Consider the following 15,744-nt stretch of genomic DNA (forward strand, 5'->3'; position numbering starts at 1 on the left):
TAAGATTTCATTTGTTTAGCAGAATGTTATAAAATCTATTTTGTTTTTTTTAATTTATTTAATTTTATTTATTCCCTTTTGTTGCCCTTGTTGTTTTTTTATTGTTGTAGTTACTGTCGTCGTTGTTGGATAGGACAGAGAGAAACGGAGAGAGGAGGGGAAGACAGAGAGGAGGAGAGAAAGATAGACACCTGCAGACCTGCTTCACCGCCTGTGAAGCGACTCCCCTGCAGGTGGGGAGTCGGGGTTCGAACCGGGATCCTTATGCCGGTCCTTGTGCTTTGCGCCACCTGCGCTTAACCTGCTGCACTACAGCCCGACTCCCTATAAAATCTATTTTGAAGCCTAGAAGTAACATACTGATTTCACCTCAGTGGGAAGGCAAGCTTAAAAGAAACCATGTAATTTAATATAAAGAGCAGTAATTGATAGTAGATTATTTTATGATGATGGTTATGTTTAAATGGTATGATTCAGGTATCTTTTTTCCCTTTCTGACAATGACACATCATTTGATCTTTCATTGTCAAATTGATCTCTTAAGACAACATTAAAAATATACATTATTTTATTGATGGAAACAGAGAAATCAAGAAGGAAAAGGGAGATAGCAAGGGAGAGAGAGATCTGTAGCACTACTTCACCTTTTCTGAAGCTTTCCCCTGATCAGTGGGGATCAGGGACTTGAAACGGGTCTTTGCACATGGCTATAGGTGTGCTCAACTGGGTGCTCCACAGCCTGACCCATGACAACTTTAATAACAGTATCTTTTTTTTTCAATTTTTTAAAATATTTATTTTATTTATTTATTCCCTTTTGTTGCCCTTGTTATTTTATTGTTGTAGTTATTATTGTTGTTGTCGTTGTTGGATAGGACAGAGAGAAATGGAGAGAGGAGGGGAAGACAGAGAGGAGGAGAGAAAGATAGATACCTGCAGACCTGCTTCACCGCCTGTGAAGTGACTCCCCTGCAGGTGGGGAGCCGGGGTTCGAACCGGGATCCTTATGCCGGTCCTTGTGCTTTGCGCCACCTGCGCTTAACCCGCTGTGCTACAGACCGACTCCCTTTTTTCAATTTTTTAAAAGTTTATTTTCCCTTTTGTTGCCCTTGTTTTTTTTAAATTTTTTTTATTGGTGTAGTTATTGTTCTCGTTGTTGGATAGGACGGAGAGAAATGGAGACAGGAGGGGAAGACAGAGATGGGGAGAGAGAGAAAGACACCTGTAGACCTGCTTCACCACCTGTGAAGCGACTCCCCTGCAGGTGGGGAGCTGGGGCCTCGAAATGGGATCCTTACTCTGGTCCTTGCGCTTTGCACCACGTGCTACCGCCCGACTCTCTAATAACAGTATCTTAATGAGATAAGCCAGAAAGAGAAGGATGAGTATGGGATGATTCCACTCATAGACAGAAGTCGAAAAACAAGAAAGGAAAACACAAAGCAGAACTTGGACTGGGTTTGGTGTATTGCATCAAAATAAAAGACTCTGGGGTGGGGGGAGAGTTCAGTTCCAGGAACATGATGGTAGAGGAGGACTAGAGGGGGTTAGATTGTAATAGCCTCTATTCAAATTAATTTATCTAAAAAATGTCTTTTTACAGGTTCTACAAATTAGAATCCAAGTGAAGTCTGCAGATAGTGTTATTAGATTAAAGATATAGAAAATATATATACACATATATGTATTTGATTGAGTATATGTATATATTCAATATTTTTATTCATTTCCTGGATAGAGTCAGAAAGAAGTTGAGAGGGAAAAGGGAGGTAGAGAGGGGCCAGGCAGTGGTGCACCTGATTTAAGTGCTCACATTACAATGCAAGGACCCAGGTTCAAGCCCCTGGTCCCCACCTGAAGGAAAGCTTCACAAGTGGTGAAGGAGGGCTGCAGATGTTTTATCTGTCTTTCCTTCTTTATCTCCTCCTTCCTCTCAATTTCTCTCTTTCTCTATCCAATAATAAACAAATAATTTTTTTTTGCCTCCAGGGTTATTGCTGGGGCTCAAATCCACTGCTCCTGGAGGCCTCCCCCCCCCCTTTTGTTGCCCTTGTTGTGGTTATTATTGTTGTTGATGTCGTTTGTTGTCGGATAGGACAGAGAGGAATGGAGAGAGGAGGGGAAGACAGAGAGAGGAGAGAAAGCTAGACACCTGCAGACTTGTTTCACCTCCTGTGAAGTGACTCCCACGCAGGTGGGGATCTGGGGGCTTGAACCAGGATCATTACACCGGTCTTTGTGCCATGTGTACTTAACCCACTGTGCTATCACCTGACCCCCACAAATAAAAATTTTTTAAGAACAAGAGGGAGAGAGACGCCTACAGCATAGCTTCACTGCTGATGAGGCTTTCCTCCATAGGTGGGGACCAGCGGCTTGAACCTGGGTCCTTGCACACTGTAACACATATGCTCAACTGGTTACACTATCACCTGGCGCCTGATGATATATTTTATATCATCCAAATCCACTTATTCCCTTTCAGTATCACTTTCTTGATGAAATTGAGTCATTTGGTCATTTGTTCCTGTGTAATTTGTTTTTGTTTCTCCTCTAAACCGACAGTTAAATTTTGCTCTTAATTATATTTAAGACCAATTCTTTGGGCAAGAACAGTCTCTTGGTGAAAATAATGTAAAATACCTTCTTTCTCTATTTTTTGTGGGGCCAGGACCTCATGCATGCATGATTCCACTGCTCCTTGGGCTGGCTTTTTCATTCCTTTTATTTCTAATCTGTAGGGAGAGAGATTAAGAATAACATCCTAATATCACTACACTATCCATGGGATTTCTCTTGGTGTCATCATGGTACTTCCATGTGGTGCTAAGGTTTGAAAATGGGCCCTCTTGGATGGTAAAGCATATGCTCTACCAGATAAACTTTGTCTTGACCCCTAGCATGTATCTGCATTTATCTGTCTCTTTCCCTTTCTGTTCATTCACTCACTCACTCACTCACTCACTCACTCACTCACTCACTCACTCACTCAGAGAGAGACTATAGACCTGTGCTGTCCAGCCTATATAATTGTACTAGTCACCTGTTGCTCTTTAATTAAAGATAGATAACTTTAAAAAGCTACATTTCAAAAGTTTGTATATTTCCATACACCTTAATAGTATTGGTGTCCTGCTATGTTGGTGTCCTGCTATTTTGGATAGCTCTCTAGAACATTTCTGCCACTGTGGAAGTTCCTGTTGCACAGTATTGTTACAGTTTATCTTGTGTACATCATTTGTGAGTGATTGAATTAATTAACCAAAAACTCCACTGAAGTTTTTTTCTTCAAACTACTACAAAAACATTAAAAAGGCTTGTGCATTTGACATCACCATACTAAGCTAATTGATCTTAATGGAGAATGGGTACATAGAATGAATGATGCTTATATATATGGGGGTCACAAAGCAGTGGGTACTTGTTTTAAAGGCTTATTGTGCTTTTCTTTGTCTTTCAGATGATCCTGTACATGCAGCTCCAACCACTTCCACACGCGTGTTTTATATCAGTGTAGGGGTTTGCTGTGCAGTAATATTTCTTGTAGCAATAATATTAGCTGTTTTGCACCTTCATAGTATGAAAAGGATCGAACTGGATGACAGGTATTCTTCAGATTTTGGGAAAGGGAAATAAATACAAGCAGTAGCTTGTGTGTATGAGGGAGGCCACACACACCCATGCACCTTAGTGCAGGGAGGTAGAGGGGAAGAAGGGAGGACAAGTTAGCTCTGCCCAAGGGCAGCTGTGTCTCTGTGGTTACTGCCACTGTGTTTCTTTGATATTAATTTTTAATTTGTCAAGTTAAAAACTGCAGTTTATTAACTGGTGGGAAAGAAATGGAAACTGGTTTTTTTTCCCCCACACCCTTTTATTCCACTCTATTCTTGACTCACACTGTGTTTTAAAAATAGTCCTGTTTCTTCCTCCAAGCTTGCCCGTCACTATCCCATCTATTCATGTTTCCATCTATCCTTACAGTAAATATGTAATTTTTATTTTCATATTTATTTCCTTTTGTTTCCCTTGTTGTTTTATTGTTGTTGTTATTGATGTTGTCGTTGTTGGGTAGGACAGAGAGAAATGGAGATGGGAGGGGAAGACAGAAAGGGGGAGAGAAAGGGAGACACTTGCAGATATGCTTCACAGCTCCCCTGCAAGTGGGGAGCTGGGCTCTCGAACTGGGATCCTTACGCCAGTCCTTGCGCTTGGCGCCACCTTCACTTAACCCGCTGCACTACTATCCCCTAATATATTTTTTAAATTAAATGTCAACCTGGCTGCACACTAGAGTTATGGGGGAAACTTAAAGTTCAGTAGTATTGGCTTGTCCCTTCCAGAAATTCTGATGTAATTGGTTTGAGGTAGTGTTTGGGCATCAGTGCCTTCTTGGAGCTGCCTAGATGATTCTAATGTGTAATTAGAAATGCACAGGGTTAGATACTACACACTTAAGTGCCTGGGATAATGAAATTAATGATCCATCTCACAGTTTCATGTATTTTATCATAAACCCATAATTACAAAAGTTTGTAAAGGTGGTGATTGTGAGATATGTAGATATAGTACAGTGTCGGAATACAAAAGCTGCTCGTCCCCACCTGACTGGGTGAGTCAGCTCTGACAGGGAGGCAAGGGGTGAGATTGCAAGGGGTGAGAGGTAAAGATGGAATCACAGACAGGTTTTATCTTTCATTCTTTTTCTCTTTCTGCATATGCTTTCTTAAGACTTTCTCTGTTTTGTCCTCCCAAAGAGGGGAATGAGGAAAAGATAGAACTGTTTTGTTTTATTTTGTTTCATTTTATGAAAATCAACATTTTCTTTCTTTCTTTTTCTTTTTAAATTATTTATTGGATAGAAATAGCCAGAAATCAAGAAGGAGAAGGGGAGGTAGAGAGGTAGAAACAGAGAGACACCTGCAACACTGCTTCACCACTCACAAAGCTTTCCCTCTGCAGGTGGGGACCAGGGACTTGAACCGGGTCCTAGCATACTGTAACAAGTATGCTCAACCAGGTGCCAGGTGCACCACCACCCGGGCCCTAAAATCAACATTTTTCTCATAGTTTTGAGATAGGTTTATTTTCCCAGCAGCATTTCATGTTTCCTTTCTTGGTAAATCCTTATAAGACATCCACTATCTCATGGCTTGGCTTTTAAATCACCCCTCACGTTTTAAATTTGTTATTAATTAAACTTTTTTATGTGGAGCTGTATATCTACTACTCTTCAAACCTTTCTTTCTCTTACTGTATGCAGCATCTAATAAATGAATATCTGTTTCTCACTTTTGTTCTGCAGGATTTTGGCTCGTGTTTTCCTTTGCTCATAGGAGTCCCTGTATTTCCTCCTTCAGCCTTCATGCTTCACTTCTTATCCCCTTCGTCCCGCCTTGTAACAATAATTGTACTTTTTCTTCCCTAGTCACTTTGTATGTGTACTTGACTCTCTTACTAGGCTTAGTTAGCTTTTTCTAACTCTGTACTCTGACTTGCTAGTTTACTTTCCTTACCTGAGTATAGACTGAAGAGAAAGGGTATAAGGATGAAAGAAGCACATAGGTTAAGATCATGTATGTGTTTGATGTTGGAGTTAAATTTAGATTTTATGGAGAAATAAAAGGCATTTGGAAGCAATCAAGTGGAAAATGAGGACCATTTTAATAGGCCTTGCAGAGAGGTTATGAGTCAGTCAGAGGTGTCACTGAAGAGCATGACATTTAGAAGCCAGCTTTGAGACAGAGCCACATTATCCTTGAATGTATGCATGTGTGCTAGTGCGGTGAACCCACAGGAGCCAGGGTTGTATAAGAACTTCAGATTCTGTGCAACTTGTACCTCTGCCTACTGAAATGACTCATTATCACCCATGAATTGGTATTCTGGTTCTCTTAAGTGCCTTGACTACTCCTGTATGGTACCATGGCTCCAACCTAGACCACACGCATGGCAAGGCTTGTTGTGCTACACCATGTGGGCTGTCCCCTAGCTCAGTCCTGTGAGGTTTGGTGGAACCCTTGGCTCTTTGAGGTTCCTTAGACAGGAATAGTAGAGAGTTCTCTCCTTGTAGGCATTTAAGAGCCAGGATCCTATTACACAGAGTTTTTTTTTTTCCCCCCAGAAGCAGAGAATGAAAGTGCCTGTGGTGTGTCATACTGAGGGCTGTTGGAGTATGACTTTCCCTCTCTCACCTCTCCAGTAATCCTTTCAGTCTGTTTTGAGCCCAGTGCATTTATCCTGTTGAGGCTTCTATTTACATTCACTATAAAATCTTTTCAGAGGGAATGATCTGTACCCAGTCCACTGTGTAGTTCCTGCCAGCTAGTTCAGGAATTTAAGTCTATCCTTCTTTTGTGGGATGCCAGAGCATGTTTGGCAGTTGCCTTCATTTCCCATTTCCCATGATCTCCAGTATCCTGTCACCCTGGCATTATGGATGACAGGTCCCCTTAGTTTGTCTGTAGCCACTGTTTAATAGGCACTTGTTTAGTGAATGTAGGATGGGGTAGTAGCAAAGGAAAAAAAAAACCACATTTATCTTACCAGTAAGTCTTTGCCTCTTTCGCTAAATATGAGTAGTTCTTGTCAGAAGTAGCCAATTCATCTGGTTTGTATTTTTCTATTCCAAGGTGTATTTCTTTTTTCTGTTGATTGATTCACTAAGTGTTCATTGAGCTCTCACCGAGGCTCAGTTGGGCCCACTCGGTGCCTGCTAGTTCAAGCATCAGTGTAAGTGCTGGGAAGAGCAAAGTGAACACACAGGCACTTTTTCTGCCCTCATGGAATTTATAGCCTACTTGGGCAAACAGGAATTAAACAAATCCTCCCTGGAACATGGGCTTCATAAGGGCTGGCTCTTCGCCTGTTATATTCACTGCTGTATTGCTGGCATCATGCACAGTACCTGGAAAATTGTAGATACTTAATAACTGTTTGTTGAATGAAAACAAATGAATGAGTCACAGAGAGAACCAGAAAATGTAAACAGTAAGTGATGGAAAGTAATCATTTTTCCCCCTAAAATCCAAATGTTAGTTTGAAAGCAGTGATAATATCTCTATACCTGGTTTTATCATATATGAAAATTAAATGATATCATTTATTTAGATTAATTTTAAACTAGTAAGTGCTAGCAAAATATTTTATCTCATTTCCTATCTTCTGTGATGTAGCTGTGTAAAAATTGACTTTAATAGGTGTCAGGTATAGAGTCCTTTCCCCCTGATTCTCTCATTAGTGGGGTTTCTCCCTTCCTCCCTCCCTCCCTCCCTCCCTCCCTCCCTTCCTTCTTTCCTTTCTTTCTTCCTTTCTTTCAAAAAGGAGACATTAACAAAACCATAGGATAGGAGGGGGGTACAACTCCACACAGTTCCCACCACCAGATCTCTGTATCCCATCCCTCCCCTGATAGCTTTCCCATTCTTTACCCTCTGGGAGTATGGACCCAAGGTCATTGTGGGTTGCAGAAGGTAGAAGGTCTGGCTTCTGTAATTGCTTCCCCGCTGAACATGGGCGTTGACTGGTCCATCCATACTCCCAGCCTGCCTCTCTTTCCCTGGTAGGGTGGGTCTCTAGGGAAGCAGAGCTCTAGGACACATTGGTGGGGTCGTCTGTCCAAGGAAGTCTGCTTGGCATCATGCTAGCATCTGGAACCTGGTGGCTGAAAAGAGAGTTAACATACAAAGCCAAACAAATTGTTGACCAATCATGGACCTAAAGGCTGGAATAGTGCAGATGAGCTGTTGGGGGGTACTCACTGCAGACTATTGTGTACTTTTGCTATCAGGTATATATTTTGCCCTAGTTTATGGATACGTGTGAACATATGCTTTATCTTAGGGGACCTGGTCTGTATCTAGGTTTTGGGACTTTGTTAGGAAGTGAACCACCTGGAATAGAATTAGAGAATATTAGTGGGGTTTCAAAGAGGTTTTGTTCTGGGCATTTAACAAAGAGCTCTGCTTGTTATGCAGACCTACTAAATGTTTGTTGAATCAGAGATAAAAATGAACATACTGGTAACAACTTGGCACCCACACACTTTCCAAGAAATCTTAAGTGGCGCTAGAGTGCCATCTACAGTTGAGGTACTGAAGAGCAGTGTAACACATTACGTTGAAATCTGTACATTTATTCAGACTGTCAGTGTATGCTGGTGGTGCTTTGACAAAGATATTATTCAGTTTGAGTCTCACAAAGATCTTAAGCTAGGTTTTCAAAAATCCCACCTTGTAGGTGAATAAACTAATAAAACTCTGTATATTCATCCTCCCACTTTTGATGATGGTAATGTTTCTCTTCAGCTCCATTGTGAGTCCTGGACTGTTGTGTTTTTATTTTTTTGTTTTTGTTTTATTCCATCAGGGCTATCACAGGGGCTCAGTGCTGGCACTACAAGTCCACTGCTTCTGGTGGCCATCTTATCCCCTCCCTTCTCTTCCTGCTCCCTCTCCTCCCCTCTGCTTTCCTTTCCTCCCCCCCTTTTTTATGCAGAATAAAGAATCTGAGAACAGAGGGGGAGATAGAGAGGGAGGGGAAAGCTAGACAACTGGAGACCTGCTTTACCACTTGTGAAGCTGCTTCTTCCCTGCAGGCAGGGAGCTGGGGCTTAAACCCAGGTCCTGTGCATGATAATGTATGTGCTCAATTAGTGGGCCACCATCCAGCCCCCAAATCATGGACTTTCAAGAACTTTCAATTTCTAATCTAACCTTTTGAGTAGTACTCAGAACTACAAAACCAGATCCCTATCATTCTAAGACTTGGGGATGCTAATAATAATAGTAATAATAATTTATAAATGTATGTTTCATGGCCAGGCACTGTCCTCAGTACTTAAACATTTTTTGTGTAATTCTCTCACAAGTTTTCTGGGGAAGTGGTATTGTGCTGCTTTCCATGAAGAATTGGAGACTCCAGCAGTGTTAGTCTGCCTGAGATCATAACAGCTTTGATTTCAGGGTTTATGATCTCCCATTTTACAGCCCATACCTACTACATGTGCTGCTTTTGATCATTATGAACTTTCTTAATCACCACATTTTGAAAATGCTGAACTGTTGTGTGGGCAATGACCAGTAAAAGACTTTACATATTGAGAGTCTCTGACTGGGTCCTGAAGCCCCTGTAGCTGAGTTTGACAGTGACAGGGATGACGCCAACCATCTGATTTTATCCCTGGTGCTGAAGTTTTGTACTTCACTGCTGCTGTTTACGAGAGTTGAGGCACTGAATCTGGAATGTGCCTGAGGGTGAGCTGATATAAAGTTGTTACTCACTGATAAGTCAAAAATACACATTTCAGAAGTCTTTGTAGTCATCTGAAAGGCAGGGTTAGCAATTATTTGGACCTGTTATCTCCTCTGTCTCCTGATCATTTAAAGATTATGCTATAACAGCTGGATGGCTAAGCTTCATGAATTATAAAAAGGCAGGAAAAAATTATGAGATTAAATAAATTTGAGCAAGATGTTACTGATTACCAAGCTTCAAGCATCTTGACACATTGATTTAATTTGATTTCCTCATGAATATGCCACTCTATTTTAGACCGTCATTGAAAGAGACATATCTTTTATTTCTTCTCTTTTTTTTTTTTTTGCTCCTGAGGTTTTTTGTACCTGAACAAACCTGCCAGGTCCCCAGAGGACTCCCTCCCACCTCTTAAGTATCAGTAATAGAGAGAGTGTATATCAGGGAGCAAGATACTACAGTATCACCACACTGCTTGTGATACTTCCCCTGTGCATGACACTACTGTGTGACACTGAGTGCTTGAGCCTAGACCCTTGCACATGGTAAAACGTGTCCTCTATTGGGTGATGCATCTCTTGGCCCCTTAAAAGCAATTTAGTGAAGTAACACTGGCATATTTTCCCAAGAGATGACCCATTGCTCCCTAACATATTACTGGGTGAAGTTTAGACGCATAGTGTCCAAGTGTATCTATATTTTTGAATGACTTTTATAAGATGAATCCACTCAATGATTGTGGAGATAGAAAGGAAAGGGAAATAGAAATAGAGCTCAGCACTATGAGGTAGTTTACAGTTTCATGAAAAGTTTTCATCAGAGACCCACGCATATTATGCTCACCATCAGAACTTTAGGCTGGTTGTAAGGGCTTTATGCATGAGTGAGTGAGTGTACAGGGAAAGAAAATTTCTCATTGAATCTGACTTATCAAATATTTTTTCTTAAAAACTGTTTGCAGCATCAGTGCCAGCAGTAGCTCCCAAGGACTTTCGCAACCATCTACCCAGACGACTCAGTATCTGAGAGCTGATACACCCAACAATGCAACTCCTATCACCAGTAAGAGTTAATTTAATTCTAAAGATTGACTCAATTTGACTGTTGTGTGTTGGTGAGTAGTCCTGTGTGACTAGTTACTTGTGGGATATACATATTCCTTGTGTGTATGTGGTACCTAACATGCAGAATTACATCAGGAACATCTGGGGGGGGGGATAGTTGGCTAAAATATGATGGCGACATTATTTCTAGTGTTTCTTATTTTAATTCTGCATTTTTAGATTGGGTATTTGATGGAATATACATATTTAGAATTTAGCTTAGCCTTCATACCTTCTTTCTATCATGTATGTGCCTTTTTCTTCTTATGGTTCTCATGCTCATTCATTGACTTGATTCTTGAGGTTCTGGTTGAGCCCAGTACCAAAGTAAGGGTATTTATATTTCTTGGTTTGGCTCTGTTGGCTCCTCAGGTTATCCTACCTTGCGGATAGAGAAGAATGACCTAAGAAGTGTCACCCTTTTGGAGGCCAAAGCCAAGGTGAAGGATATAGCAATATCCAGGGAGAGAATAACTCTAAAAGATGTACTTCAAGAAGGTATTCATTCTTTTAAGACCAGTTTTTCAAGGAAGATTTAATGTTAATATATATATATATATATATATATATATATATTTCAAACTTAAGAATTTCATCTCATTTTGTTCTAGTGATAGAAAGCAAACATGAAATAAATGTTTATTTCATCTTTAGTTCTTTGGTGCAGTCCTTGATTTTCAAGTATGTTAAAGTTTATGTACTAGTGTTAGTTACCTGTAACATGTTCTTTTTTCTTTTTTTTTCTTCCAATTTTTTTTATCTAGTTATTATTGAAAGGTCATCACTAACCTAATTGGCCTTTTTATTTTGTCTCTGGGACTTAATCCCCAAATTCTAGTCTTTGTCCCATGTTTAATTTACTAGTGTGGCCTTGGAGAAATCAGTATCTTCCATGTTAGTTACCCTTTTCGATAAATTTGAACTATGTTGCTTATTTTTAGACTACTTAAAAAATTAGATGAAATAATGCATATGAAATACTGTAACATCTCTAATGCATATTTGATGTTTGGTAAACACTAATACCTTTTTCTTCCATTTTTTTCTAGAAATAAAAAAAACCTAATAGCAAAATGCTTGATAAGTTCTTTAAGTTATCAAATAATTATTTCCCCCCTCTTTCTGTAATTCATTTTGGAATATTTCAGGTATATTTGAATCACTGTGTATTCATCTGGTATCCTTAAACTAAATCACAACTAAGTGAGGAACTTAAATTGTCTTCAGTGACAGGTAGTAATTAACAGAGCCAATATTTTTGGAGGGGAGAGTATCTATTCTTGAATGAGTAAATAGCACTTGTTAATGGCTATTTTGCAAGTATAACTAGTTTTCAGATCTACTGTACTCTGAAGAAAGTAAGTAGACCTATATATAGCATTTCTTAACACTAAAAGAATGAGACACCAATGAATGTTACATTTGCAGTTTCTTTTGCAGTCTCTCTGGGATAAAGTAAGTAATCTTTTACAGTGGTATAATTATATCACTTCTCAGCTCTGGCACTAAAGTATCCCTACATAATCACTATGCTATCTCCCCATTCCAGGTAGAGTTTTCTTAGTTTATTATTTTTTTAATCCTATTGATTTTATAAAAGAAAACTCAGTGACCTAAATAACATTTAAAAGAGATCAAGTTCCCCAAGGATGTGGTAAATGCAAATCAAACAGTAGTCACATATCACTTTACATCTGTCAGACTGGTAAAATGTACAAAGATAATATCCAGACTGACAGAGGGCTGTCAAGATAAGCTCTGTACTCACTGCTGATAGAAACTGCTTTAACCTTTTGCTAAAATAATGTATGTGTAGATGTACTATTGCATATATTCCTTACATTCCTAAGTTTTTGTCTAAATCTTTTGTTTTATTTTAATGAGAGACCAGAGTACTACTCAGCCTCAGGCTTGAAAGTCTTTCACTTCACCATTATGCTACCTCTCCAGCCAAAAGTTTTGTTTTCAAGTTTATGTAAATCTTGTATAGGAATTATTTTTAGGCAGGATCTAGGTATTAGGAAGAGTGCTGCTTTAGGAATGAGTGAAGAAGCTCAAGCAAGGTAGATTTGAGTAGCCCTAGAAGGGAAGACCTATCAAGGAAGGGGACTAACAAGTGGCGGTATACCTCTGCCTGTGTACTAGCTAGGGTATTTGGAGATATTAGTCACCTTTAAGCAAATTATCTTCAACAAGATTAGCAAAGAGACTTTCATGCCTGAGGTATTAAATAAAATAATAACAAAAACAGCAACAATAGTAATTACTCAAGGCCTTTACTGTTCAAACCTTCAAATTACCCTGTTTCTTGGGTGTCAGTGAGAGCTGATAGGCACTCCAAGTCATAGAAAGAGACACTTTAGAGCAGTCAGCATCAAAGCAAAACTATTTGCAAACATATCTTTCAGAATTTTATAATTTAAGTATTAGTGGTTTACAAGATTATAAAATTAGAGACCTATAGTTCTACACTACATCCACCAATGAAGTTCTGTATCCCATTCCCTCCGCAACCGTTAAGAGTTCTCATGAAGGGGGGCCAGGTGGTATCACAGTGGGCTAAGCACACATGGCAAGGACTGGCATAAGGATGCTGGTTTGAGCCCCCGGTTCCCCACCTGAGGGGGTGGGGTCATTTCACAAGCAGTGAAGCAGTTCTGCAGGTGACTATTTGACTCTCCCTTCCTCTATCTTCTCCTCTCTCAATTTTCTGTCCTATCCAATAACGATAGCAATAACAACAACAATAATAACAGCGATAAACAAGGGCAACAAAAGGGGAAAAAATGGAAGTAGTGGATTCGTAGGACAGACACAGAGCCCCAGCAATAACACTGGAGGCAAAAAAAAGAGTTCTCATGAAATATGAACTCTTAGTTTTCAGTTTGGCTACTTTTTTTTTCTTTTTAAGTTGTAAATGAAGGAAAAGTTGATAGTTTTTTTCAGCGTAGAATGTGATTACTTTTCAGTGAATCATAGAGCTTTTTTATCTTTGAATTTATTTATTGGATAGAGACTAAGAAAAACCAAGAGGGAAATGAGAGATAAAAAGAGAAAGATACCTGCAGCACTACTTCACCTCTAGTGAAGCTTTCCCCCCACAGATGGGTGCCATCTGGGTCCTTAAACTCAGTAACATGTGCATCCAATCAAGTATGCCATTACCACCACCACCCTATACACATACCACACACAAGAGAGAGAGAGAGAGAGCTTTTTATTAGTAATTATGAGATGTTAGGGACACATTTTACCAATGACTTGAATGGCTAAGCAGATTGTCTGAGGCCTTATGTTCTTGGATCCAGGATTGGAATTTAGGACTGTTTAATCCAAGACTTACAGACTTATTACCACTCAACTTTCTCTTGAAGCTGCTTTTTTAAGCTTGCAACAACACAGAGGAGAGTCTATTTTTCTCCTTTGTCAGTTCTTTGAAGTTTAGCCTCTCTCTGGGTACCCCATTACTGAAGTCCAGTGCTTCTGACTGTTAGTTTGTTTAGGACAATAAAGATAAATTTCATATGCCTAGATGGGACATTTCTATGCAAGTTAAGACATTAGTGACAAAGAATTTCCAGCAGTCTTTTTCATCTTTTTACAAGGGCTAAAATAATGTTAACTATATAGTCACTATGTTTAAGTTATATTCTGACAGAAAGGTTTCTATTTACAATTGTATGGTTATCGTGTGATCTTTTAACTATTATTATTTTTCTCATTTAGGTACCTTTGGGCGTATTTTTCATGGGATTTTAATAGATGAAAAAGATCCAAATAAAGAAAAACAAGCATTTGTAAAAACAGTTAAAGGTATGATTTTTATCCATACTATTTCTGTACTGCTTTCTTGCCTAAGCTGACACAGATCCTTAATGTGTGCCAAGCCTTTAAATCAGTTCATGTTAATTAAACTCATGAAGCTTTTAAAATTTTTATTTGGTTTGAGATAACCTTGGTTTACAAGATTATGAATGCTTTAGAAGTACAGTTTTACACCTCTTCAACATATGTCACTACACAATACCCACCACCAAAGTCTCAGTATCCCTCAATCAAACTCCACGGAGACCCCTCTTTTAAATTTTTTTCTTTATTGGAGGATTAATGGTTTACAGTCAAGAATAAAATAAAGTAACAAAAAAAATACAGTAGTTTATACATGTATAAGATTTCTCAGTTTTCCACATAACAATTCAACCCCATCTAGGTCCTCTGACATCATGTTCCAGGACTGGAATTCCCCCAGCCTCACCCCCCCACCCCCTACACTAACCCAAAGTCCTTTACTTTCATGCAATACACCAAACCCAGTCCAAGTTTTACTTTGTGTTTTCTTATTTTCAACTTAATCTTTTAATTTATTATTAGTGATTTAATAATGATTGACAAGATTGTTGGATGAGGGGGTACAATTCCATACAGTTCCCACCACTAGTATGCTATATCCCATCCGTTCCATTGGAAGTTTCCCTATTCTTTATCCCTCTGGGAGTATGGACCAAAGATCTCTAAGGGGTGCAGAAGGTTGGAGGTCTGGCTTCTGTAACTGCTTCTCTGCTGGACACGGGCATTAACAAGTCATTCCACACCCCCAGCCTGTCTCTTCCTTTCCCTAGTGGGATAGGGCTCTGGGGAGGTGGGATTCCAGGACACATTGGTGAAGTCATTTGCCCAGGGAAGGCAAGCCAGCATCATGGTAGTATTTTTCAAATTCTATCATTGAGTGAGATCATCCCATATTCATCCTCCTCTTTCTTTTCTCTTTTTTCTTTCTTTTTTTTTTTCCCTTTACTGGGGGATTAATGTTTTATATTTGACAGTAAATACAATAGTTTGTACATGCATAACATTTCTCAGTTTTCCACATAGCACTACAACCCCCACTAGGTCCCCTGTCATCCTTTTCCAGGACCTGTACTCTCCCCGCCATCTACCCCAGAGTCTTTTACTTTATTGCAATACACCAACTCCAGTCCAGGTTCTGCTTAGTGTTTTCTCTTCTGATCTTGTTTTTCAATCTGCCTATGAATGCAGTCATTCCATATTCATCCTTCTCTTTCTGACTTATCTCACTTAACATGATTCCTTCAAGCTCCATCCAAGATGGGTTGAAGAAAATGAATCAATATTTTAAAAAAATTTTAAAAATATTTATTCCCTTTTGTTGCCCTTGTTTTATTGTTGTAGTTATTATTATTGTTGTTGTTGATGTCATTGTTGGATAGGATAGAGAGAAATGGAGAGAGGAGGGGAAGACAGGGAGAGAAAGATAGATACCTGCAGACCTGCTTCACCACCTGTGAAGTGACTATTTTTAATAGCTGAGTAGTATTCCATTATGTATATATACCACAGCTTGCTCAGCCACTCATTTGTTGTTGGACAC

At 39.4% G+C, this 15,744-nt stretch overlaps 1 protein-coding gene across 2 annotated transcripts in view; it reads left to right on the forward strand.

The window, feature by feature from the left end:
- Positions 1–15,744, forward strand: part of RYK (receptor like tyrosine kinase) — an 89,930-nt gene that overhangs the window by 38,641 nt on the left and 35,545 nt on the right. Inside the window, exons 6-9 of one of the 2 annotated variants that reach the window (XM_060196993.1) lie at positions 3,461–3,605; positions 10,214–10,314; positions 10,728–10,853; positions 14,082–14,168. In XM_060196993.1, coding sequence (XP_060052976.1) covers positions 3,461–3,605; positions 10,214–10,314; positions 10,728–10,853; positions 14,082–14,168 — 459 coding nt within the window. Of the gene's footprint in view, positions 1–3,460; positions 3,606–10,213; positions 10,315–10,718; positions 10,854–14,081; positions 14,169–15,744 lie in introns of both variants that reach the window. The other variant, XM_060196990.1, reaches the window with a different exon arrangement.

This window comes from Erinaceus europaeus, chromosome 1, assembly GCF_950295315.1.
Source record: "Erinaceus europaeus chromosome 1, mEriEur2.1, whole genome shotgun sequence".
Lineage (NCBI taxonomy): Eukaryota > Metazoa > Chordata > Mammalia > Eulipotyphla > Erinaceidae > Erinaceus > Erinaceus europaeus.